This window comes from Vicugna pacos, chromosome 13, assembly GCF_048564905.1.
Source record: "Vicugna pacos chromosome 13, VicPac4, whole genome shotgun sequence".
Lineage (NCBI taxonomy): Eukaryota > Metazoa > Chordata > Mammalia > Artiodactyla > Camelidae > Vicugna > Vicugna pacos.
Window position 1 is genome coordinate 38,301,293 of NC_132999.1, and position 26,493 is coordinate 38,327,785.

The 26,493-nt window shown below is 49.0% G+C and overlaps 2 protein-coding genes and 1 long non-coding RNA gene across 6 annotated transcripts in view; 2 read left to right on the forward strand and 1 right to left on the reverse strand.

Annotated features, from left to right (window-relative positions):
* Nucleotides 1-1,535: 1,535 nt before the first annotated feature.
* CITED4 (Cbp/p300 interacting transactivator with Glu/Asp rich carboxy-terminal domain 4) lies at nt 1,536-2,948 on the forward strand. The gene has a single exon (XM_072975810.1). It carries the CDS (start codon nt 1,820-1,822, stop codon nt 2,375-2,377), a length of 558 nt encoding a protein of 185 aa, XP_072831911.1. The 5' UTR covers nt 1,536-1,819; the 3' UTR covers nt 2,378-2,948.
* A 241-nt stretch (nt 2,949-3,189) lies between these two features.
* On the forward strand, nt 3,190-6,286 carry LOC140700696 (uncharacterized). Of its 4 annotated transcripts, none has more exons than XR_012079235.1 (5): nt 3,198-3,333; nt 3,725-3,778; nt 4,515-4,788; nt 5,714-5,917; nt 6,105-6,286. It is a non-coding gene; the product is annotated as an uncharacterized lncRNA (long non-coding RNA). The 4 variants fall into 4 exon arrangements; XR_012079234.1 differs by having other exon boundaries at nt 5,714-5,851; XR_012079233.1 differs by lacking the exon at nt 4,515-4,788 and having other exon boundaries at nt 3,190-3,333.
* A 16,404-nt stretch (nt 6,287-22,690) lies between these two features.
* Nucleotides 22,691-26,493, reverse strand: part of KCNQ4 (potassium voltage-gated channel subfamily Q member 4) — a 53,631-nt gene continuing 49,828 nt past the window's right edge. Inside the window, exons 13-14 of the mRNA XM_072974674.1 lie at nt 25,397-25,526; nt 22,691-24,846 (exon numbers count right to left, since the gene is read on the reverse strand). Of these exons, the coding sequence (XP_072830775.1) occupies nt 24,634-24,846; nt 25,397-25,526 (343 nt within the window). The 3' untranslated portion in view covers nt 22,691-24,633. The remainder of the gene's footprint in view (nt 24,847-25,396; nt 25,527-26,493) is intronic.

Consider the following 26,493-nt stretch of genomic DNA (forward strand, 5'->3'; position numbering starts at 1 on the left):
GAGACTCAGGAGAATCAATTCGGTGTGCAGCTTTTACACTTGGCAAAAAATGTGACCACATCCACAGTCACTTGTGACCTTCTCACAAGCTCTCTGGTGATGGGACAGGGACTGCAATCTTTCTTTCACTGAGTAGAAAGCTGAGGCCCTGGGGAACAAAGTAACACCCCCTCCCAATACCCAACAGTCATATTGCCTGCGAGTGGTAGAGATATGATTAGAACTCGGGCCTCTGGCCTCTCACGCTAGGTTTCTCCCTTCTGCACAAACTGGATAAACCCAAGTTCCAGGAAATCCCAAGGACACTACTGGGGGAGGGGAGGGCAGAGTGGCAAACACATGGAGGGCAAGGTTCAGGAAGGTTGTCTCTTGGCCACCTGGCCTCCTGTCTCCAGCTGCTCTAAGGACACAGAATTTCACATGCTGACTCTGGTGCTGTATGACCCCACAGCAGTCACTTTCCTTTTGTGCACCTCAGTCTTATCTGCAAAATGGGGCTGATAATCCTTGCCCTGTACCCCAATAAGATGTTTGTAGAGTGTATAGCTCTCTAAACATCCAAGTTACAACAATTGTTATCAAGGGAAAATGCAACATGCCCCACTCTGAAAGTCTCTAGGGACAGAATTAAATCCAGCCTTTCATTCATTCGAGGTACATTTTTGAGCACCTACTATGCACCAAGCACTGTGTACACATCACCTCATTTAACCCTCACAAAAACCTGCTGGGGTTGGTGCTGCTGTTGTCCTCGTTTTATAGATGAAGAAACTGAAGATCAGCGGAATGAGTTGCAATTCATTTGATCATGTGTTCATTCACCCAACTTTTATTGAAAGTCTGCTCTGGGCCAGGCTCTGGGCCAAGTGCTGAGGACACGAAGATGAACAAGTCCTTCAGGAGACATGCCCATAAATTACTTTAATAACAACTCTGTACATGCTTCCACAGACAAACGAGTGAGAGCCGGGGGAGGAGCAACTGGCTCTCCTGGGATTATGATGACAGGCAGCAGACCTTCTGCGGGACCCTGACCACTAAGGTGCCCATACCCTGTGTAGAGGTGGCAATCAGAAGGCCTGGGTTCGAATCTAGCTTCTGTCAAAGCTTTGCTGTGTGTTCCCAGGAAATCCCTTCTGCCTGGGAGACTTGCCAGCTTTCTTAACTTGGAAATTAAAAGGTTGTTAAAAAGAAGTTGGGCTGGTTATCCTACAGTTCTGGGGGCCTAAACCTCTGGCCCTCCCACCCTATCTTCTGGTCAGTTTAAGCCTGGCCCCAACCAGCCCACGTCTGGGGCAGTCAGATTGAGCCTAGGGCAGCCAGACCAGGCCGTTTGAAAAGTGCCAAACACCGCGTTTCCGGACAGCTCTCAAAAGCCCGCCGCGCCGCCTGGGGTCCAAAGGGCGGAGCTCAGACAAGAGGGGTGGGACTGAGGCCTCCTGGAGGCGCGGTGCGACCCGCCCAGGAGCTTCTCATCCAGCCAATGAACGTCCGGGGCCGGGGTAGCCCCGCCTCTGGGTATAAGAAGGAGCGAAGTCCGGGGGCGCGGCGCGAAGGTCTAGCATTCCGACCAGGCGGGTAGATGTGCAGGATTATTGACGCCCTGAGCTCGGGCGTGCGGGAGCTCTGAGTTCGGTGTGTCTTGGGCTGCGCAGGAGCACGGATCAGGTTCGGTTTTCCTTTGGCCCACTGGGCTGCGGAGAGGGCTCGGGGCCGGAATCCCCCGCCGCAGAGAAACAACTGGCCGGGAGCAGGGGACGCCTGTGCTGACCATCGGTCCGCCGCCGCCACCGCCGCCGCCGGCAGCCGGCCCGCCGTCATGGCCGACCACCTGATGCTTGCTGAAGGCTATCGCCTGGTGCCGAGGCCGCCTCCCGCCGCGCCCGCCCATGGCCCTCACGCGCTCCGGACGCTGCAGCCGTACTCGGGCCTCGGCCTGGACAGCGGTTTGCGGCCGCGGGGGGCTCCGCTGGGCCCGCCACAGCCCCCAGCGGGGGCCCTGGCTTACGGGGCCTTCGGGCCGCCGCCCGCCTTCCAGCCCTTCCCAGCGGTGCCGCCGCCGGCCGCCGGCAGCGCGCACCTGCAGCCCGTGGCGACGCTGTACCCGAGCCGCGCGATCGGAGCCCCCGGCGCCCCGGGAGGAGTCCCCGTCCCGCAGCCGGCGCCTGGCGCCCGGGCCCCAACACCGCCACCGCCTGCGCACGCCCTGGGCGGCATGGACGCCGAACTCATCGACGAGGAGGCTCTGACGTCTCTGGAGCTGGAGCTCGGGTTGCACCGCGTGCGCGAGCTGCCCGAGCTCTTCCTGGGCCAGAGCGAGTTCGACTGCTTCTCGGACTTGGGGTCGGCGCCGCCCGCCGGCTCTGTGAGCTGCTGAGCGCCGCCGGGGGCCTGCCTGGCGTGCCCGAGAAAAGGGGGCCAGCCTGCCCGCAGGACTCCGCACCCAGCGTCTGGACCTCGCACGCACCCTCCGTGAGGGTGGAGGCAGCAGGTTAGTGCACGGAGCCGACGCCGGGCCAGGACGCCTGCCCTCACTCCAGGCCCTGCCTCCTGCAGGATGACAGTTTGCGTTCATCTCTCTGACCCGGAGCCTCAGCGGTAAAGTGAAGGGGCTTGGACCCTCCTTTCGGACTCCCCGAATCCGTTCTTGGATTGTGTATCTTCTCCTCTTGGACTTTCCCCCACCCCAACCCCCAGTCTGAGCCATTCCAGGCCTCTGCCTGTTTCCCCCTCTCCTTGTGCAACCCACTGTGGTCACTGGGTCCTTGGAGCCGCCCACCCGCGGGGCCCATATCCTTGCTGCCTGGGCCCCCACCCTTGCTGCCTGGGCCCTGAGGTCTCTGGGTCTCCCGCCCTGGGGAGGGGCAGACGGTACAGCCCTCACCCCTGCGGAGTGGAGCAATGCCCAATCTGGCCTCCAAAACCGAAATAAAACTGGGTCACTTTCCCGTCTGGCGTTTTCATTTCCTTATCACCCCAACCCTTGACTATATTTGGCTTCTAGAGTCCTGAGGCTGTTGGGGGCCCTGGGTAGGATGGAGGCCACAGCCCCTGGCAAGGGACCAGGAGAGGAAACTGACAGTTTCTTTCAAAAATATCTGTGAGTTGTGCAATTGTTATGTCATAATCTGGAAGGCAGAGGCTGACACCACCGGGTGGCAAGGTAACCGAAGGGCACTAAAGACAGACTTCCCCACTCCTGGGAGGGATGCAGGGAGCCTGGAGGTGCTGTCCTCACTGTTTGCTCAGCAGATGGAGGCCAGAGGGGAGCTGGGTGTACCCTGGGATTCAGACAACCCTGGCTTTGAACCAGGGCTCGCTCCCTTGTCCAAGGTACCATCCAGTTAAATTTCTGAGGCCGTTTCCTTAGAGACAGGTGGTCCCGATCTTAGGTGGTTGTGAGGACAAATGCAATGTGAGGACTTTAGCACAATGCCAGACACCTAGGTAGCCCTCAGTAAGTGATAATAATGATTATTCTACAATAATAATCGTGCCTTCAAAGAATTAGAGTCCAGGTGGGAGAAGGGGGTGACAGACCCAGAAATCAACTCATCTTGGTACAAGGAAGATTGGGATGAGGACTAGAGAATAGGCAGGGTTGCCCAGCAGGCAAACCCAGAGGAGGAAGTTAGCTCATGGTTGGGGGTCGGGTCAGTTCAGGATCCAGGGAGGTGACATTTGATGTGGTGAGCAGAGCCTTGAATGCTGAATACTTCTTTAGGACTTGGAGAAGATGGCACGCAAGTGAAGAGCCCATTCAAAGGGAGGGAGGCATGTAAGTACAGGGCCTGTCCGGGAAGGCTTGGGGTCTTGAGAAGGGACAACAAAGATCTATCGGCTTTATGGGAACTTTGGGAGGTAGGCACAGTCCCAGATCTACAGATGAGGGATGTGGCGTTTACCCAGGCCTGGCAGGACTTGGCCTCAGACCCGATCACCAGTGTGAGCTCCTGGTCACCCTCTGCTGTTGACTCTGGAAGCATCCCTAGGTGCTTCAGGAGTGTGGGAGGAAGGCAGGAAGAGACAGATGGAAGAAAAGGAGGAGAGACTGAGGGCAGGGCAGTAGGGCTGGAGAGGAAAGAAATCCAGAGACTCTGTGGAGAGGAACATGGAGCTGAGTTTTTGTCCCCATGGTTGGACTTCACCCTTGTGCCAAGCTGGTTGACATGACTCTCGCTCCAGCCTGGGAGCTCGCCCAGGGCACACTGTCTGCACCAGCTCTGGAGCCACCAGGACACGCATGAAATGGGCAACAGAGGTGTTTGGCAAATGAATGAACGTCTCCCCAGATAATGGGGGTGTTCTGCTACAGGATGGTGAGGAAGAGCGGAGAGGCTTCTGGGAAGAGACTGGACTGAGTTCTGGGCTCAAAACAGCCAGTGTTGGCCCCAGTTTGCCCAAGACACCAGGCCACAGATAAATACCAAAGGGCTGGATTGGGATGGGAGGGTCTGGCCCTGTTCTGGACCCCACCCTGATTTCCTTCTCTCAAACCTCAATTTCTCCACCAGTAAAATAAGGTTAAGAACCCTGCCCTGCTATTTTGCAAGACAATAAGCCTCACAGTAAGTGGGGAGAAAATTCAGAGACAGGATGATAAGCGGTAAGCTCTGAAGTGCTCTCCATATGGAAATGGTTACAATGAAAACCCAACACTGGACTCTTCCTAGAGTTAAGGAAGGGTAGAAGAGGTGGTCCAGCTCCTGAGCTATTTTCAGTGCTCCTCCATTCCTCTCAGAGGGGCTGCTGACCAATTGGACAGCAGACAGATGGACAGAGGAGAAGGTAAGTCTAGGGCAGTCCACCACCTGGATCCCCAAATCCTTGACACTCTTTGCAGCATTCTGACCCACCCAGCTGAAGGGTAGGATGGAGTGTTCATCTTTTTTTTTTTTAACTTCATCAGTTAAATTTATTTAATAATTCCCCATTACCCATAGAATAAAATCTAAACTCATTAGTACAAATTACATGATCCTTTTCATTCTGTATAACATTCCTCTTTCTTATTTCAACTTTTTAAAACATTTTTATTGATTTATAATCATTTTACAATGTTGTATCAAATTCCAGCGTAGAGCACAATTTTTCAGTTATACATGAACATATATATATTCATTGTCACATTTTTTTCTCCGTGAGCTACCATAAAATCTTGTATATATTTCCCTGTGCTATACAGTATAATCTTGTTTATCTATTCTACAATTTTGAAATCCCAGTCTATCCCTTCCCACCCTCTGCCCCCTTGGCAACCACAAGTTTGTATTCTATGTCTATGAGTCTATTTCTGTTTTGTATTTATGCTTTGTTTGTGGGTTTTTTTTTGTTGTTGTTATTGTTGTTTTTAGATTCCACATATGAGCGATCTCATACGGTATTTTTCTTTCTCTTTCTGGCTTACTTCACTTAGAATGACATTCTCCAGGAGCATCCATGTTGCTGCAAATGGCGTTATGTTGTAGGTTTTTATGGCTGAGTAGTATTCCATTGTATAAATATACCACATCTTTATCCAGTCATCCGTTGATGGACATTTAGGCTGTCTTCATGTCTTGGCTATTGTAAATAGTGCTGCTATGAACATTGGGGTGCAGGTGTCATCCTGAAGTAGGGTTCCTTCTGGATATATGCCCAGGAGTGGGATTCCTGGGTCATACGGTAAGTCTATTCCTAGTCTTTTGAGGAATCTCCATACTGTTTTCCACAGTGGCTGCACCAAACTGCATTCCCACCAGCAGTGTAGGAGGCTTCCCCTTTTGGATGGAGTGCTCTTCTTGCCAGGACGTAGAGGCTTATAGTCTAATAGCCTTTCCAGAAGCAGTTCCTACTAGCTGCCTAACCTCCAGTGAGTCACCTTACCTTCTGAGTCTTGGGTCTCCTACAATTATCCAACCAGCCTCCTGTGGTTCCAGTAGGTATTTCTCTCCTCCTCCTGGGGCTACCTCCCAAAGTAATCTGCTGCCCACCCCCTTATTCCTGTGGATTTCACTCTCCTACCTGGGCTGGGTCTTTGGGATTGGGAACCAAGTTCCCTCGGTGTTGAGAAATGAGTCATCACACAGACAAGACATTATTCCATCTTCTTTTCTCCTTTTCAGATGAACGTTTCCCCAGGCTGAAGTTCATTATTTTGAATCATCTTTTGGTTGACTGGATTTCACTACCAAGTCGTTTTTTTCCAAGAAAAATGACTTCTCTTCAACTCATCTACAAAATAGAGATGCTAATAGTACCTCTCTTCCAGAGCTGCAGTGGAGATTAAATAAATTAATTCCCATAAGGTGTTTAGAACAATGTAGCTTGTTTATCATCCCTGAGCCCTGGCTTTCAGGGGATATCTTTATATTTGAGTCTTAAGAAGGGTTGTGTTTTTACCAGCTAGGAAGGAGGTACTCCAACAGTAACACTGTTGCCAGTTGGGTTCCCCAGTAGCCAGCTCTGAGATGGTGTTTATCTTGCAAGGATTTTATTAGGGAACCACTAATCAGCGCCTGTGGAAGGAAGGGTCCAGAGCAGAAGCAAGCAGAGGAAGCTACACGGCAGACCCAACAAGAGCCTTGGCCAACCCCATGAGGAGGTCTGGAGCTAGAAGAGCCCTTCAGAGTCCTCCCAATTTAGGCCACTGTACCCCTTTCTTCTACTGCCCACATCAGTCATCCAACGTGACTGTTCAGGGAAGTGGTGTGACTGGGGCCGAAGCAGCTCTCCCCTGCTGAGCAATTCCTAGGGCAGCTGCCTGCCAGCAGCACCCACAACTGCCCAGGGAACAATTTAATGGAGGTTGGGACCTGGAAACACATCACAGCATCCACCACAAGCACTGGAGTGGGAACCAGGGTGAGGTGAGTGACATAAGAGTGCCTCCTTGAGAAGATAGTATAGCTCAGTGGTACAGCACATGCTTAGAATGCACGAGGTCCTGAGTTCAATCCCCAGTACCTCCATTAAAATATATATGTAATATGTGTGTGTGTGTGTGTGTATATATATATATACACACACACACACATATAATTCTTTAAGGAATATCAACCTTATAAGGTTCAGTGATGAGACTCTAAACTGAGTGGTACATGGTAGGTTCTCAATAGAGAGCCGCCACCACCACCACCACCGCCATCATCATCATTATCACCGTCATTGCAGCTCTGCTGAGTGCTTGACAGTCATTTGTTGAGTAAATTAAACGAGCAGTCTGATCCTAGTCTTTCCCAGGAAGCTTAGATTGTTTAGCCGATTACTATGTAATCCTCTTGAATTCCTTAATCCATCCTTGCCCAACTCTTTACACCACCCCGTTGTTAGAAGTGCTGGCTCAGGATTACTGCCGACCGTGGGACTAAATCAGACTTGTTGAGTGCCTACTGTGTGCAGGCATGATGGGATCTAACGGCACCCAGTAGGTGCTCTTTCTCTTCCAGCCCCTCCTTTAACTGTCACCCAAGTCTGTATATAACACCACTAGGTGGTTTTATTCCCATTCCAGAGGTCAGAAAACAGACTCAGACAGTGAATTATTCCTCTGAGACATACCCCCTTAAGTGATGGGGGGAGCATGCCCACTCTCATCCATCCAGGGCCCTTCCCTTCCCCCAGGCTGGGGCCAGGCAAGGACCTGAGCCCGAATGAAATGACAGGACAGTCCCAGACCTGGTGCCACCACTCTGGGTCCTTGAGATGCAGATGAAATCACTAAGCCTCTTTTAGCCTCAGTTTCTTCCTCTGTGCAATGGGAAGAATAATCCCACCCTCCAGGGTGTGTATGTAAGGATTCAAATGAGATTGGGTTTCTGGGAGCACATTGCAAACTGCATGGCACTGCTTGGCCAGGGTGAGTTGGGGATGAATAGCCATGACCTCTACCCTGCAGCTGGTCTGGAGAGAAGAGACCTGCACACTTTGGGACTTGAGATCTGGGCCAGCCTGGAGGGTTCAATGTAGAGACACGTGCCGGCCCAGATGGAAGCCATTGTTAGAAAATGTGATCACAGGGACAAGGGGGAGAGAGCCTTGTCCCAGCCAGCCTCTGTGTATCTGCCGCCCCAATTCCAGCCACCCAGGCTCCTGATACACGATGCTTCTTATGCCTCCGGACCTTGGCCTAAGCTGTTTCCTCGGCCAGAAATGCCCTCCCCAGGGCCTTTTCCACCCTTGAAAGGCCTATTTCATCACATATCAGCATGGGCGGGGAGACTTTTGCCCTAGACTGTAAGATTCTGAGGATAGAACCTGATTTCTCATTGTCCCCCTGGCCACCCAATGTGTGGCTCAGACAGGGATGAGGAAGTGCTGGAGTGAAGCCCTCAGCTGGGAGATGAGGCTGAAGGATGACTCAGGGCTGGCGTCTGGGTTAGAGTCGGGAGCTCTGACTAGTCCAGCTCAGCCATGAACTTGTGACCTTGAGCATATCATTTGAGCTCTCCAAGTTCTGTAGGATGAGGACTTCATTCCCCACCACTGTTACCTCACAGGTGCTGGGAGGCAGTGAGGCTTCACTGAGGGAGGAGGGCGAGAACATGCAAGGCACCCTCAGCATTGTGGTGGGGCAGCAGGCTCTATGTGCACTCTCTCCTTCAGTCCTCACAACTCCAGCAGGTGGGTGTAGTTATTGGCCTCATTTGACTCTGTTGGTCTTATTCTAGGCCGTCAAGGCTCAGAGAGGTTAAGCAACCTACTTAACAACACACAGTCAGTGCAACGGATAGACAGACACGTGATAAACCAGGCAGGGCTCTTGGGAAGAGCCTCTTATTTGCAGGGTGGGAGGAGGTTGGACATCAATAGCATGAAATCTATGTATCCCCCAGGGAGCAGGAGTGTGGCTGGGACGGGTCAGAGATACCTACACAGCTTGTTAGAATGTGGTCTCCATAGGGACTCACTCTTGCCCCTGAGCAGCTCTGACCAGAGGCTTCGCCATAAAATTGGCACATCTTCAGGCAGCAGAACGCCCCGTGGGCACCCAGCCTACGCTGCCTGGGGAATCTGAGAATCTCAGCCAATCATTGTTTGTTTATTTTGAAAACAAACACGTTGTTTTTAGTCAAAAGTAACATATGCTTGAGGCCAAATACTTTCAAACAATTTAGAAAGTGTAAAGTGAAAAGTCAAAGACCTCCCCCAAGTATTCCCACACACATCCATATAATGGGTACATTATGTTCTATATGCTATAGATACAATCTACATCTCTTTTTCACATAAGTGGAATTCTACTATTTTCTATCATTGGATTTTTTTTCACTTTACATATTTTGGAAAACCTCCATGTCAGTAAATTCCTTGTAATGGCTGCAACTGTGCATCATCTGTTTACCCAGTCCATTACTGATGAGATTCAGCTTGTTTCCAAACTTTCACTGTTACCAATGATGCTACATGGAGCAACCTTGTATATTTACCCTGGAACACTGTGGGAACATCTCTCTAGAGTGGATTCCTCCAAGGGGGATTACTGGGTTAGAAGAGATAAGCAAATAAAATTGTGATAGCGGCTGCCAAAGATCCCTGAGTGGCTCATCCTACCTACCTCCCTGCCAGCTCTGGGAGAGTGCCTGTTGGCTCACACCACTGACCACACTGGACATGAGCAATATCTTCATTTGTACCTTTCTAAATGCAAAAAAAAGGTATTTCATTTCTATTCTTTATCAGTAAAGAGATGAAGTGTCTATTTGTATTTCTTCTCCTAAGAATTACTTGTTCGTAGCCTTGCCCGTGTTTCTACTGGCTTATCTTCTTGTTATTGAATTATCATGAACTCATTACATATTATGAATAGTAAGCCTCTGTTTTTTTCTCAGTTTTGCAAATATTCTCTCCTATTCTGTTGTCAATGATTTGACTTTATTTATGGTATCTCTTGCCTCTTGGGAGTTTTATTAATTTTTATGCCATCAAATCTCTTCATTTTTTCCCCTCCATAGGAGCTTCTGAGTTTAAATTAAGGACAGGAATAGCCTGGCTAAAGATACCTGAGGAGCTGAGTTATGCTTTACCTGGGCTCTGAACTCAGAGAGCAAGATGGACAGACTAGAAATAGGAGCTGAGAGATCCTTAGGGTCTTAGGGTCACACGGACCTGGGTTTAAATTCTGGCCCCAAACTACGTATATGACATCTGGCATAGCACTTTATCATTTGGAGCCTCTGTTTTTGTTTTTCTTTCTAATCTAAAATATGCCCCAATTAATACCCACCCAGCTGGTCAGATTAAATGAGCTAAAGTTCGATGCATGCTCAGCACCATGCCTGGCATTCAGTAAAGTGATAGCTGTCTCCAACACTAGTACAATGGGTCCTCAGTAGGCAGTAGCTGTTAACAGTATCCAGAAAAGGAGAGCAGAGAGGGGAGGAGTGACTTCAAAGCACGTCTCATACCAAGGGAGGAAGGATGGGGTCTCTCTAGCCTGCAGACAGAGACCCAGAGGGAGCAGTGGACACGGGCTGCTTCTGCCTCTCACGATCCTTCTCCTGGGAAAAAGTTTCCAAACATTTCCTTTAGGGAATCACCTCTCCATTTAGTTTGGGTAAGTTTGCCTGTTCCCCTATATGTAATACAAAATAAAATAATGCTAAGCTGTAAAGTTAGTGTAAGGCATCTCCCAAAGTTCTTCAGTTTTCCATGACTATTTTGAAATAACAATGCTTTATTTCCTTCTCCTCCTCCTCCTCCTCCTCTTCTTTAAGTCAAAAGTCTTTCAAATTTGCAGCTAGTCCCCAACCACACGAGCTGTCTGCTTATTAGATCATTCAGTACTGACTCATGATATCTCACTCAACTGCCTCAGAGATCTGACTTAATATATTATTACTCCAGGTTGCTTAGAGGCCAGGAAGCCAAAGCTCAGGAAGGGGAAATGACTGACCTACTACCTGACAGCTTGTAATTTGAGTTAAAATATTTAATGTACTTAGGATGGTACACACAGTAAGTGATATTTAGGTGTTAGATCAGCTGCTGTAACAAAAGGGAAATTTTTTATGGGACTTAAAAAAGCATAAAATATTTCTTTCTAGTTCCACCCAGCTGTTCAGACCCAGATAGCCTCCATCTTGTTGCTCTGACTTGTGTGATGCTAGCCTCATGATCCAAGATGGCAGCTCGAAGTCCAAGTTGGCTCTCTTTTTTTTTCTGTTCCTTTCATTTTGGTCTTTGTCTATGGAGGGGAAGCTGGGTCATGAACACCTCCATGTCCAGCTCTCAGGGAGAAGAGAGTGAGGAGGTGAGCACAAATAATGTTTTAAGACCCAGATATATGCACTACTTCCACTCAGATTCTCTGGACGAGAATTTAATTCACATGACCACACTTAGCTGCAAGGGAGGCTGGGAAATAGTTTCTAGCTGGCAACCATGTGTTCATCAACAACTCAGTTACTATGGAAGATGAGAAGGATGGATTTTGGTGAGCAACCAACAGTCTCTACCATAGCAAGTGATTAAACTTGTCTCTTCTGCTCTGGGGCACTTGGTGGGGGTGGGGAAGATGTCCAGAGGCCTGAGTCCTACGTAAAGAGAACTGAGTTGGTATCAAGTCAGTCATCATGGTGAATGTGCATCATACTAACTCACTTCCCTTCTTGGAGTCTCAGTTTCCTTATCTGTAAAATAAGGTTAATAATGGGATTTAGTCTTGGGTCACTACTGTGAAGGCACTTACAAAAGTTTGTAACATACTAGGTTCTCACATGGTAGAAGCCATAGGGTAGAATTTAGACATGAGCACATGAAAGTAGGAGATTCCAGGGGAGGTGACAACATCTGCAATGGCCAAGTGGGAGGAGTGAATAGGGTCTGATTGGGAAAAGCCACAGGTCCAGGGTAGTTAGCATGTAGGGTGGATGCTCAGAGACTCAAGGGATACACCTGAAGTAGGTAAGGGTCAAAGAAGGATGACCCATGAGTGGCAGGCTGAGGAACTTAAACTTGATCCTGTCAGTACTGGGGAGCCATAGGTTTTATGAGCAGGATGGAAAAAGAGTGAGATTTGTGCTTTGGAAAGATGACTGCTGTGAGTACAATGGATTTGAGAAGGGCACATGGGGAAAATGTAAAATTCTAGGAAGGTTGTCACACCAACTCAGAGAGAGACAAGGGCCCTACAACAAGTGGTGGCAAGGTGGGTGTTGGGGGGAGTAGAAGTCAGAGGTGGCAAAGGCAGGAGTCATAAGCCTTAAGGAAGATTTGGTTTGAAAAAGCATGGAGGAGGGGAAGGGTGTAGCTGAGCGGTAAAGTATTCACTTAGCATGTGCAAAGTCCTGGGTTCAGTCCCCGGTACCTCCATCAAAATAAATAAATAACCCACTCCCACAAAAAAAGAAAAAAAGCATGAAACACAACATCAGTTATAAGCAGACACTCTTGCTGAATGAACTGGGTTATTTAGGATTAGGTGTACGGCTTTGAGTGACAGGATAACAGCTGCTTAAATGAAATGAACCAAGGAGGTGGTCTAGGACTGGTGTCGTTATCATACTGTCAATATCCAGGCTTCTCTACTTTATTGCTTTGTCACTTATGAGTCAGACCTCATGGTCCAAAAAGGCTGCTCCAGCTACTGTACCAATAGTCCACTCAGGCAGACAACCTAAATAGACATTTCTCCAAAGAAAACATACAGATGGCCAATAGGCACATGAAAAGATGCTCAATATCACTAATGATCAGAGAAATGCAAATCAAAACTACAATAAGGTATCACCTCACACTGGTCAGAATGGCCATCATTAAAAACTCTGAAAAGAGTAAACACTGGAGAGGGTGTGGAGAAAAAAGAGGCCTCCCACACTGTTGATGGGAATGTAATTTGGTGTAGCCACTATGGAAGACAGTATGGAGATTCCTTAAAAAACTAAAAGTTACCATATGATCCAGCAATCCCATTCTTGGGGATATAGTCAGAGAAACCTCTAATTTGAAAAGATACATGCACCTTGATGTTAATAGCAGCCCTATTTACAATAGTCAAGACATGGAAGCAACCTAAAAGTCCAATGACAGATGAATGGATAAAGAAGATGTGGTATACATACAATGGAATACTACTCAGCCATAAAAAAGAATGAAATAATGCCATTTGCTGCAACATGGATGGACATGGAGATAATCATTCTAAGTGACTAAGACAGAGAAAAACAAACGTCTCATGATATCACTTACATGTGGAATCTAAAAAAATGATACAAATGAACTTATCTACAAAACAGAAACATATTCACAGACATAGAAAACAAACTTATAGTTACCAAAGGCAAAAGGGGGATAATTTAGGAGTTTGGGATTAGCAGATACAAACTACTGTGTATAAAATAGATAAACAACAAGGTCCTACTGTATAGCACAAGGAACTATATTCAATATCTTGTAAGAACTTAAACGAAAAAGAATGTATGTATAAGTATATAACTGGATTACTAGGTTATACACCAGAAACAAACACAACAGTATAAATCAACTAAACTTTAAAACAAACAAACAAACAAAAAACATTCCAGCCAGAAAGAAGGAGAAAAGATAAGGAGAAGGGCACGTCCTGGAAGTTGCCAACATCCAACCACAAGAGAGCACCAGAAATGCGGTCTTTATTTTGGGTGACCATGTGTCTAAGTAGAATTTGGAGGTTCTCCCACTAAGGAGGGAGGTGGGAATGGATAGCAAGGACAGACTGTAATGGACTGTTGAAGTGGTGGCCACAGGAAAGAAAGATTCCCAGGAGTGTGGGTGGAGGACAGGATGGGGCTTCCCCGAGGTGGGACTCAGGAGGAGGAGCAGACTGGGGACAGTAGGATAAGGTCAGAATGGACATATGGGGTCATCCTGGGTTGATACCCAGGTGGAGGCAGGCCAGTAAATGGACCAAGTGCTCAGTAATGAGGTCTGGACTGAGAATAAAACATGTTTTGAGTTATCTGCATATCCATGGTTGCCACAGGGGTGATGATCATGAGGAACGGAAGAAAGTGGCCAAGGAGAGAACTTTGGGGAACACAGACATTTAATAAAAGGGAGGGATGGAAACTTGAGAAGGAGCACCTGGAGAGGTAGAAGAACCTACAGTGGCTGGCAGCATCTGATGCTGCTGCTAAGTCTGGTGAAGTGAAGGCCGAAAAGAGGCTGTTCAATTTGCCAACCAGGAAAACTGACTTTGCCAGAGCAACTTCAGGGGAGTGGAGAGATCAGAGTCAGGCTGCAGGGGTCAGCAGGAGGTGGGACAGAGGAAGAGGGATCAACGAAGGTCAATGGCTTGTCTAAGTCATCTCTCGGACCTCAGTGTGTTCGGGGGTCAAACGACCCACGTCTGGGGCTTCTCTGGTGGGTTTTACCCCTGGGTTTGGCCCAGTGTGTGGCTCCAGATGGGTTTGTAATACCCCATTTTCTCAGGAGGTGGCAGCACCACACCAAGTGACACCACCAGGACCAACACAGGGCACATAAATATATTTTTAGGGGAATGAAACTCAGTTCCCTGAACACCGAAGCTTTGGAGGGGGTTTGCCCTCTCAGATGAGAACATTGAACAGAGGAAACTGAATGGAACTTTGGGTTCAAATCCTGGCACTTACTGGCTGTGTGACCTTGAGCAAGTCTTGCTTCCTGGCTAGAAAACTGGGGATGATAACAAGCCCAAATCTACCTCTGGGGTCACAGGGAGTCTCTAGACAAGTATGGTCATGTCTGATGGTCTTGTGGGCAGATCAAGGCAGGGGTGCGCAGGAGGGACAGGCTCAGGAGCTAACAGAGGGAAGCCAGACCAGATGAGCCCGGCAGGGGGCAGGGGTGTGTGTGGTCTTACAAGGACTGTCAAAGCAGTGGTTTTGGAGGCAGGAAAGCTGGGTTCAGATTTTACAGATGGAGGAACTGAGGCTCACAGAGGACAGAAATGACTTTCCCAGGGTCACACCCTTCAAACAGGCAAAGCAGAGTCATCACAACCAAAATTTGGGAAAGAATTTGATGTCTTTTTTTTTTTTAAAGCATTGAAGTTGCATCATGGGGAAAATCAGAACTCTGTGGGACTTTTTTTTAACCACGATACTGTGGTTTTGTGTTTTCTGCACTTGGGACTTTTGACAGTGTCTCTCTCCTCTGGTCCCTGTTTGACCATTACATCCTGAGAGCGTCCCACATCTGTCCTTCCCCCAGAGATGACACGTGGGCAGGTTAAGGACCTGAGGGGAGGAAGGCCACCCACAGGTAAGCCTAGAGGTCAAGAGGTCAAGAGGCTTGGGCTCAGCTCTGGGTTCTGTTCCAACTTACTGGACCTGTTTCCCTATCTACAAAATAGGTCTGTTGGACCAGCCTTGCTCTTGGAAACCTTGGCAGCTCTGATTTTTTTCTGAAGGCTTTTGCTTCCACCCTGAGCTTCCCTGCCCACCCCCTGAAAAAAAATGCTCCCTCCCCACGCTGCCACTCTCCCACTTCCGTTTAATTTTCTTCAAAGCACTTATCACTCTCTGAAATTATCTTCTTTTTGTTTATTTTCTGTCTAGACAGTAATCTACTGTCTACTCCATGTAACCAGAGACTTTGTGAGTTTGGGAGTGCCTCTATGACCTTGGTACCTCAAACAGTGCTTGGCACGTGGTAGAGGTGAACAAACAATTGTAGAATAAATGATGAAGGGAAGAGAATGCAGCCCCTCACTCTCTGAGCCAAGTCCTGAGGTCCCGGTTTGGCTCTGCCATCCCCCTCTCCCTCTTGCTCTCTCTCTCTCTCTCCGCCACCAGACACACTGGTCCTAAATGGAACCAGGGCCTTCATGGTGGGATACCCTGGTCCCAAATGTCCAGCCTCCCTCCTGGCCCCAGGCTGGCACTGCAACACCAAGCCGAGGTCTTTACTGACGCCTTGTGGCCATGCAGACACATAACAGGCACTAAGATGATGGGGGAGGGGAGACAGGGGAGGGATGACCAATCCCAGGTGGCCCCACTTTCCTCCCTTCCTGCCAACCAGTATTTCTTAATGGCCTCTGTGCCCAGCCTTGTGCAGAAAATGATGATGACTGCAGACAGGAAGCAGATGTACTTCTTACCCTCCAGGAACTGAAGTGACATCTAAGGAAGGGGAGATGGGGCAGGGGTAGTGAAGTCCTGGAGATGAGCTGGGGTGGAGGGATGGGGGTGGGCAGTCTAGTGGGAGCAAGGATAAGAGGTAGGGACAGAACCCAGCCTGGTTCTGAGCAGACAGTGTAGCCTGCCTCTCAGGCCACAGGATCCTCCTCCCAGGGTATCTATTCTCCAGCAACCTTCCCTCTTTCTTTCCCTCCTCCATGTCTCCCGTCCACTTTAGAGGTTGTGTAGGAAAAAGAGAAAGAGAAGAGAAGAAGAAGTGTCTGGTGCCCAGGGAAGCCATTTGGGACAAAAACGAAGATGTTAGAGGACAGTGTAGAGAATGTTCTGCTTTGTGATGGGCAAGGTAAACCTTTGACAGCACTGCTTCCTGTAAAATCCACCTTACTAGTTGTATTAGTCAGGCCTTCTATGATAAAGCTGTGAAACAAGCAAACCCCAAATCTCAGGGGCCTACAAAATCAAAGATTATTCCATACTCCTGAGTCTTACATCAACTGCAGTTCAGCTGCTACTGGCTGGGCCAGGCTGGACTCCCAACCTTGAATCTGGCTTAGGTCTGCTCCATGAGTCTGCATTCCAGACCCAGGATGAAGGAACAACAGCTCTCTGAGTCTTCTTTTGGTAGAGGAAGGAAGCACCAGCAGGTCTGGCAGAACACACCATGCCTCTTACGGCCTTCCCTTGGGACAATCACAGGTCCTTTCACCGGCATTCCACTGGCCAGGGTAAATTCCATGGCCAAGCTCAAGGTCAATAGGATGGTAGAGTGGATTCTGTGATGCTCAGATCCCCCTTCAGGGCCTATTCTCCAGCTGCTAGGTGTCTCCACTGCTGGCTCACCACTGTCAGTCACTGGGAACTGCTCCAGCCAGAAGGACCTGCCTCATCTTAAGTCATGCCCTTGACTGACACAAAGAAACAAAGGCCTGCCTCCTTCCCTCAATTTGGCCCAACTGTGAAGGGCCATCTGAGCTCTGGGGCTCCTGCAGATTCATAGATGCTTCTGTTGAAGTCACATTGCACATCAGTTTCTCTCTCTGTCCGGTCTTGCCGTCCTGCCATTCTTACAGATGAATTTCCTAAGAACGCTCCCTGATAAATCTTCTGCTCACCACTGTGTCTCAGAATCTGTTTGTAGGAAAGCCATGGTAGACAGGTAAGGAAGTATACTCCATCCAAAGGTCACCATGGCAGTGATGAGGAAGGAAGGAAGGAAGGCTATTGGACAAATAATGCAATCTACTATAATAGTTGAAGGATGCATCATGGAGATAGAGCTGATTTTTTTTTGGCTGCAACAAAATGCTGGGCGTATGTACAATGTGAATGTGGGGTGAGAATTGAGGCCACATCTGAGAGGTTCCCATTTTTTGGTTGCATTGATTTTATCTTATATATTGAGGTCCAATATAGGTTATATTGGAGTAAAGGTTCTGCGGGGGTGGGGAGGTTTCCAAACCACTGAGTTCCAGCTGGGATAGAGCAAGCCTCAGAGTAGATGCTTGGCTCTGTGCACTTAGGACAGAAAGGGGGCCAGGTTTGTGGGTCAAACCCCCACTCCAGGTATTACAGACTGAATTGTGACCACCCCTTCCAAATTCATATGTTGAAACCCCCAATTTCTCAACATGGGGCTATATTTAAAGGTAGTGATTTTAAAGAAACGATTAAATTAAAATGAGATTATTAGGGTGGGCTTTAATCCAACATGACTGGTGTCCTTCTGAGAAGAGGAGATTAGGACACACAGAGGGAGAGATCAGACACGTGCCTACACAGAGAGACGATCATGTGAAGACACCAGAAGAAGACATCTGTCTACAAGCCAAGAAGAGAGGCCTCAGAATGAAACCAATCCTCTGACACCTTGATCTTGGACTTTCAGCCTCCAGAACTGAGGAAATAAATTTCTGATTTTTAAGTCTGCATCCTCCCTACCCCCTTGTCTGTAAGAGAATGACCTCTTGTATGTAAATGGTGTGGAAGGGGAAGAGATGTCCCTCTCCAAGGGAAAACAGAGACGATGTGGTAACAACTGGAACCGTACAAAGTACATGAAATACATTATCCAAATTTGAAACTATGCAGCATGTTTTTTTTTTTTTTGACCCATGAGCATGTAAAACCTATAACAGATGCAGGACACCCCGGATCCCAGGGAGCTGAGTCCCAAGCTGCTTGCTACAGTTTCTGAGCCGGGGCCTCCAGTGGCCATTTGACTTCTGCTTTTGATCTCTTGTCATATGAAGAAGTCCAGTCTAACCTCCTGGAGGATGAGAAGCCCCATGGAGCAGAGACAAGCCATCCTGCCTGTGGACCAGCCAAGGTGCTGACGGCCAGCCCCCAACCCCAGCCATGTGAGTGAGGTCATGTCAGAAAAACCAGCCCCAGCCAAGAGGCCAGATGATAGCAATACATTAGTGATCCCGGGTAAGACCAGTAGAACTGCTCAGAATTTGAGATCAGTGCAAATTGCTGACCCACAGAATCAAGACTAAATAAAATTGTTGTTGTTTTAAGCTATTAAGGAAGCTGTTAAGGTGTAGGGTGAGTTGTTACATAGCAATAGCTAAGTGACACACCAAGCTAAAATCACATCTGCTCTCAAGGCCCTATTTGATGACAGTTTGGAGACTCCCATAGCCACTTGCAAACCCTCCTTGCTGAGCCAAACAAACTTGGAAGATAAAGAGTGGTGTGTGCATTGGGTAATTGTGCATCTGTTTCCCCCAGGGGCTGGATGACCTCAGGGCTGTAACTGGGTCTCCTGCATCTGATCATTCCATCCATTGTGCTGAGCCAGGGTCTGACGTCTAGCAGGTGCTTCATATACTGATTCAATTAGTGAAATGCCATGGGACTGTCTAAGTTACCAACATCTCCAGCTCAGATGACTGCAGCAGTCTCTTAACTGGTCTCCTCACAACCAGACTTGCTCCCTCAAATCCATCTTGCTTCCTGGGAAGAAAACTTTCTAAAATACAAATGTATCCTGGTTTGATCCCTAGTCAAAATCTTTGACTGACTTCCCACTACCTTCACGGTTAAGTCTTAATCTCTTTTGAGTGATTTATAGATTCTATAAACCTTGACTCCTGCCTCATTCTAAAGTCCCATCTTGCACCACTCTCTCCTTTGCTCTCTGGGCCCAGCCAGGGATCTCTTTCTTGTCTGTTCGTGTATGACACTTTCTGGTGCCACTGGACCTTTACATATGCTATGCCCTCTAGCTGGAACATTTGCCATCACCCATTCCCATGCCTGGCTAAATCCAACTCACCCGTCAGTACTCTGGGTTGCCCACATTGCCTGGGTTGGGAGATGACAAGAAGTGTGGATCTACACTGGTTTCTGGGCAGTGGCTCATGATGTGACTGGTCAAGGACCCAGAAGCACAGAATAGGACTGCGGATAAGGAAGATTTGGGAAAAGGCATTTAGATGGACCTTCAGAAATGGGTACAGGGTATGAATATATTTCTATCCCAAGTAAAAATCTCACCAAAGGGCATCCATGGCAGAGGGAGACTATGGATAATCAGACAGCTAAGACGGCACATGCGTGGATGTCAATCAGCCTCTCTCTGAATTCCCTCCAGCACTTGCTCAACATGCTCTTGTACAGTGTGGTCATGGTGGCAAGAATGGAGACTATTGCTGGGCTCAACAATATGGACTCACCTCACTAAGGCTGGTCTGGCTAATGCCACAGCTGTATGTCTGATCAACCATCAGCACGGACAGATGCTGAATACCCAATATTCACCATTCTACTGGGATTCATTGAGCCACCTGGTGCCAGGTTGACCCACTGGGTCCTTTCTATCATGGAGAGGACAGTGGTCATTGACATAGCCAGCATATAAGGCTCCAGGAATCAAAAGGAAGGTAAGTGGTAATGGCGTCTCCCGCTATTACACTAAATAACTCTCAGTATTAGTTTCCTGTAGTTGCTGTAACGAATTACTATAAACTTGGTGACTTAAAACAACAGAATTTACCCTCTCACAGTTCTAGAGTCCGGAAGTTCAACATCTGGGCCTAGATCAAGGTATAAGTAGGGCTGCACTACCTCCAAAACAATAGGGAAGAATCTGTTCCTTGACCCTTCCAGCTTTTGGTGGCTGCCAACATTCCTTCACCTCAGCCACATTACTCCAATCTCTGCTTCTGTCTTCAAATTGCCTTCTCCTCTTCTGCATGTGTGAGATCTCCCTCTGCCTCTTTTTTGAAAGGACACTGGCAATTGATTTAGGGCCCCGGGATAATCAGGATAATCTCCCCATGTCAAGATCATTAACTTAATCACATCTGCAAAAATCCTTTTTCCTTATAAGGCAGCATTTTACAAATTCCAGAGATTAGGACCTGATATCTTTGGACGGTCATTATTCAGGCTACTATACCCACTCCAAAACTTTTGCTCTCTGTCCTGGCAACATTGGCCCCTGCTCGTTTGGAGGTCTTCATTCTCAAGGGAAGGGAAGCAACAGAGTTTTCACTGAATTGGAAGCTGAAACTTCCAACTGGCCATTTGGGGTATCTCAGGCCACTCAAGCAACAGGCAAAGAGTTAATGTACTGGCTGCCTGGCTGATCCACATTACCAAGGGGAAGTCGGGATGCCACTACATGGAAAGGGCAAGGAGGACCATGTCTGGGACCCAGGGGATTCTCAAGGGTCCCTTTCGTACTTCCACGTACAATAGTAAAAGGTAACAAAAAGCTATGGCACCCAAAACTATGCAGGACCACTGAAACTTCAGACCCTTCAGGAATGATTATTTGGATCCTTCTACCTAGTAATAAACTCCAACTAGCTAAGGTCCTGGTTGAGGACAAGGGGAACATAGAAGGACAGTGGAAGAAAGAAGTTTTTTATATGTTCACTCAATTAGTGAAATATATAATATATAAAGAGAAACATGTACTCAATTGAATATATCTATGTATCTATAAATCTCTATCTATTTATCTATCTACCTATCAACTATGACACTGTGACATGCCTGACTGGGACATTGTGCTGTACACCAGAAACTGACACATTGTAACTGACTGTACTCCAATTAAGAAAAACAGAAAACAAAAACTATGGCACTGTGACCAGTTACCAGAAGGAGGTCTATTGCACTTCTTCCTTGCTTGGTGTGTGTGTGTTTGTGTGTGTGTGATATTAAGTGATTTTTTCCCTCCCTTCTCCTTTCCCTTATTATTTTATTTAAAGATTGTAGGCAATTACCAACTTTACAGTTCACTTTTCAGTTGCAGGTGCAATTGTGACTGAATTAGAGTAATTAACATCATCCAAAAATGGATTCAATGACTAACTCTTGGAGCTGGATACATCTATTGGATGGTGGGACTCCTTGTTCTTCTCATTTTCAGGGAAAGGGTTAGAGTATCTTCATTGTATGCAGGATGGTTTCATCTTATTAGGTGGAAGCTACTGTTGCCGGATGGAGGTTCAAACGTGTGGATTGATGTGTGTGGATACTGATTGTCCAAAAGGGTGGATGGTGTCAGTTATGAAGCTATTGTCTTTTAGTTCCAGATGCAGCCTTCTGTCCTCTGCTCTGTATAACTGGAGCTGGGATTCTACAAACCACATCATCTTTGTCAGCTGGCTTTGACAAGAAGGGGCATTGGAAGGCAGGACAGGTGGAGATTTTCCTTCCTCCTTTGCTTATTAACCTTATCAATGACAGTCTGGTTGCCACAGTTGATCCAGCCCTCAGCTATTTTTCTGCAGTCAGACAAGCTTCATCGGGTCTCTTAGGAGGTACTAGCACCAGCCAAACAGCAGCCCCTCTTCAGACCTCTGTAGGCTTCCCCAAATCAAGCCCGTGGGTTCTGCTAGCCCCAACCTCTTCCATGTATTCCTGCAGCTTTAGGAGTGGGGGCTGCTTCCTGCAGTGGTATTCTCTAGGTTATCCTGTTCTGTTTCTTTCAGCCCAACTCCATCAGTGTAACCCATTCCCTGTAGTAAATTCTCTGTGTTGAAAAACCTAGTGTAGTTTCTGTTTTCCCGATTAGACCCCGACTGATAACAAACTATTAGGAAAGCGGTACTTACTTTTCACTGGGGTGCTAAACCACAAGAAAGTAAATTTGGAAGTGCCAGAGGTCATCAAGAGAGGTCAGCACACCTAAGAGGAGGGCTAAGACAGAAGACATATTTAAGCATCTAGATCTAGCTACGCCTGAAGCCAACAGTATCCCTTGGACTGTTTAGTTTTCTGGGCCAATAAATGTCTCCTTTTCTTTTTCTTTCTTTCTTTCTTTCTTTCTTTCTTTCTTTCTTTCTTTCTTTCTTTCTTTCTTTCTTTCTTTCTTTCTTTCTTTCTTTCTTTCTCTTTCTTTCTTTCTTCCTTTCTTTCTTTCTTTCTTTCTTTTTCTTTCTGTATTTCTTTCTCTCTCTCTCTCTTTCTCTCTCTTTCTTTCTTTTCTCTCTCATTTTTCTTTTTTCTTTTTTCTTTTTTTTGCTTAAGTATATCAGGTTGAGTTTGTTGTTTGCAACCAAGTGTCATGATTAATTCAAATCTCCTCGTCCCCACCCCCAGACCAGATGCCCCACTCCTCAGACAGTGAACAGCCAAGACCAACCACCTCCTACTGAAAACTTTAATGAAATCAATAAGTTAATAAGTTAACAAAGTGAGGTACTTGCATATCTGAGAACCGGGTTGGTGGGGGAACCTCGATCGTGGAAGGAGGGAGGGCTTCTTCCCAAGTCTCCTTTGGTCATAGGATGATCCCATTCTCCTGCCCCTCTCCACAGCTCTGTCTCTCAGGGGGCGGGGGCGTGGCTCTCTGGGGACAGTGCAGGGCAAGTGGGTGAGGTGAGCCAGGATAGGCTCCATCCACGGCATGATGGTCACATGCAGAGGGCATGTGGGGGCAGAGGCTGGGCACCATGGGGCTGAGCAAGAGCCAACCCCAGCCCTGGCGCTGGTGCATGCAGGTCCCCAGTCATGAGATGCGGGCAGCTGGGCCTGAGCCCCATATTCCCTGGCACCCCACAAAAGATCACCATTGATCCACTACCCATCACCCTCCTGCTACCTGTATTGGCTTTGCAGAAGAGGGACAAAGGGGTAGAGATACCAAAGAGGCGCTGGGGGCCTGGAGTGGATGGGGGCTGCCAATTGAAGTGGAAAGTGGAGTATGGAAGGAGAGGAAACAGTGCATGTGAGCGCCATATGCACAGTTAGTGCCTGACAAATGGTACTGGCTAGATGCATTATTATTCTCTCTGGGAGTCAGAGTGACTAGGAAAGGGGCAAGCCTAGATAGAAGCAGGCCTGATAACCACCCTGGGGAAGAGCCTAGGGTCTTTCCAGTGATGCCAGGCCCCAGAGGCCTAGGCCTGAGTTGTGCTGTGGGGACACTGAGGAGGGCCCTCGGGGCAGGCAGAGGCAGAGGTTAGGGCTCCTGGGCCTGTGAGAAGCAGATCTTGAGAAAGGGGAGCTGGTAAAGCTCTGGGGTAGGGCTTAGAGAGACCTGGGGTTATGTCAGAGATGGGTGGACAGAAGTAGACATAGCCCTGCAAGGCCAGTCCGCTGGTATCAGCCTGCAGAGGCCCAGGAAAGTCTGAATGGCTGGCTCTTTGCTCAAGTCTCCAAGTGTGTGTGATCGTATGTGTTAGGGTGAGTGTGAGAGACTTCCTGTGTGTCTGGGGAAACTTTACGGACATGTTTGTGTGACCGTGGGAGCATTGTCTGTGGGAGGTTTGGGGGAGAACACAGAAACTTGTGCTTTCAAAGGTGTGGATAGCCAGAGGGGAGTGAACATCTGGCAGGAAAGAGGGAGCCCCTGGGAGGGGACACCTGCAGATGGGAAGAAAAGCCCAGGCACTGCTCTTGGGGAGGAAAGGAAGAAACAGGCCCCATGCTGGGAGGGGAGGGACTGATAAGCCAAAGATCAGGGATGGGGGTCATGGCCAAGCAGCCTGAGACCAGCTACTGCTGGGGGCCCATCTCCCAGTGGAGGAGGGGCAGAGACCCCATGGGGGTCCCCAAAGTTGCATATTTAACATAGTTTGCATATATGGTGCCCACCTGTCTTATGGCAGGGTCCTGTGCTTGTGGGTACCTGTGTGGGCACCTTGGGCCTCAAGTGGGGCAGGGAGTTGGCGGGAGGACTTCCCTGCTCTGTCCGAAGGGCGGGCCAAAGACCTCACCTTGCATAGCTGGAAGCTGGGTCAGGGCCCAGGGCCCCAGCGCCTTGCTCCCACTGCTGGGGCTGTGCCCCTGCCAGGCGGGCCGTATCGGGCCTTGATGGAACGGGCAGGGCACTGGGGTCCCAGAGGCCGAGGGGCAGCCGCCGCTGCTGCCCTCTGTGCGGCCTGGCATCTCACGCTCCTGAGGTGGGGCGGATCGCTGGCACCCATATCGGGTATCTCACCCACCCAGGCAGCTCAATACTGCGTGTGGCCTCTCTCCCCGCGAGGGAGCGAGTTCAAGTAAGAGAGGAGTCCGGAGGCCTCAGAGGGCGGGTCCGAGCGCCGGGGCCGGGGGCTGGCCAGGTGCTGCCCCGCGGCTGAGAAGTCCCTCAGTCCATGTTGGTGCTGACCGAGCGGGAGATGCTGAGCGTCTGTGCGGAGACGGAGATGTCTTCGTGGTCCACAGGGCTGTGGTAGTCGGAGGTCATGTCTGGGTCGAAGAGCGGCACTTGCACGGTGCCCAGGCTGGCCGAGGTGCCAGAGCGCAGGCAGCGCGAGTAGAAGCCCAACAGCAGGTCCAGCTTGTGCTCGATGGACTGCACCTGGGGGTGGGGAGCGGCTGGAGGCGGGACGCGGTCGGGGGGCGGGGCTTGGGAAGAGAAGGTGGGAGGCGGGGCTTGCCCGGGGAGGGTAGCATCTGGGAGACGCGGCTCCTCAGGGAGGAGGGGTGACAAGAAAGGCGGAGAGTTGGCGGGAGAGCGGAATGAAGCTGGGAACCTGGGGTTTCGTCCCCGAACGAAATTTAATTGTGATTGGTTGAGATAGTCCGGGTGATTGAGAAAGACAACTGAGGCGGGGTTAAATGAAGTAGATGGGCCTTAGAAGGACTTAGCTGAGACTAGAAACCTGGGGCCGGCCTTAGCCGGACACAGTGGGTTTATCAGGGTCGTTTAGCAGAGGTCGGCGGGCTTCCTAGGAGGCGGGGCTTATCTGTGGAGCGGGGTTGGCCGCGGGCCTACCCCGTGGATGCTCTGGGCTGTGGCTCTGAGAAGTGCACCCTTCTTGGCTTGACGCCAAGGCCCTCCAGCGCTTCTCGGTGGTCGAGGACTAGACTAGCTCAGCCATACCAGCGAAACTCCCTCCCACACTCACCTGCTTCTCCACCTTGACCACGCGTCCCATCATACTGATTTCATCCACCGCCTCCGCGTCAGAGGGCCCTTTGTCACCCTTCTCCCGGGCCTTCCTGTCCCCGGGGCCCCGGCCCACAATCTGGTCCACCCTGTAGGGAAAGGGAACTGTCAAAGGGCCCAGACACTGGCCACACCTCTCTCCGACAAGAATTCGAGGTTTCTTGCTGAAAGAGGAGACATCCTGCACCGGTGGGAGCAGGCAGTGTGAGGCAGGGGGCCAGTTTGCTCTGCCAAATGGAGACCAGGTTAAATGGAGGTACCGGCCACTGCTCTGAGAGTTTTCCAACCACATGCTTGCGTGTGGTGGGAGCAAAGGCACCACACACAAGAAGGACAAGTTAAACAGCCGCCTGATGCGAGGACAGGTAGGAAAGGGTGGACTGGGAGGAGGGAGAATCGCAAGTAGGAATATGAGTTATTAGAAGGACAAGGCTGGAACTGGACCCACCTTATTCTTCTGTTCTTTGTTACAGCAAAATTCTAGAAAGTGTTATCCCTACCCTCTATTTTCAATTTCTCTCTAAAACCTCCCCAGTCAGGCTTTCATTCCCACCATTTCACCAAAACTACTGTTGTCAAGATCCCAAATGACCCCCATATTGCTAAATTCGATGATCAACTCTCATTCCTCATTATATTTGACCTATTAGTGGTGGTCAACACATCTGATCACCCCTTTTTCCTGCCCTCTCTTCATGTGGATTCCCAAACATCACCCTCTCACCCACAGTTCTCCTCCTGTGTTACCAACCTCTCCTTCTCAGTCTCCTTTGCTGCTTTCCTCCTTTATCTCCACAACCTCTAAACATTGCAGGACCCAGGGCTCACTCCTGGGACCTCTTTTTCTATTTACTCTCACTCGCTAAGTAATGTCTTCAGTTTCAGATTTTCAGTTCCTCTATATACTGTTGACACCAAATCTATATCTCCAGCCAGCATCTCTCCTCCCAGCTTCACACTCCTCTGCCAGATCAACACTCCATTTAGATGTCAGATGGGCATCACAAGCCCCACACATCCCAACTTTCCTGATCGAAACTTGCTCCACTCATTGAC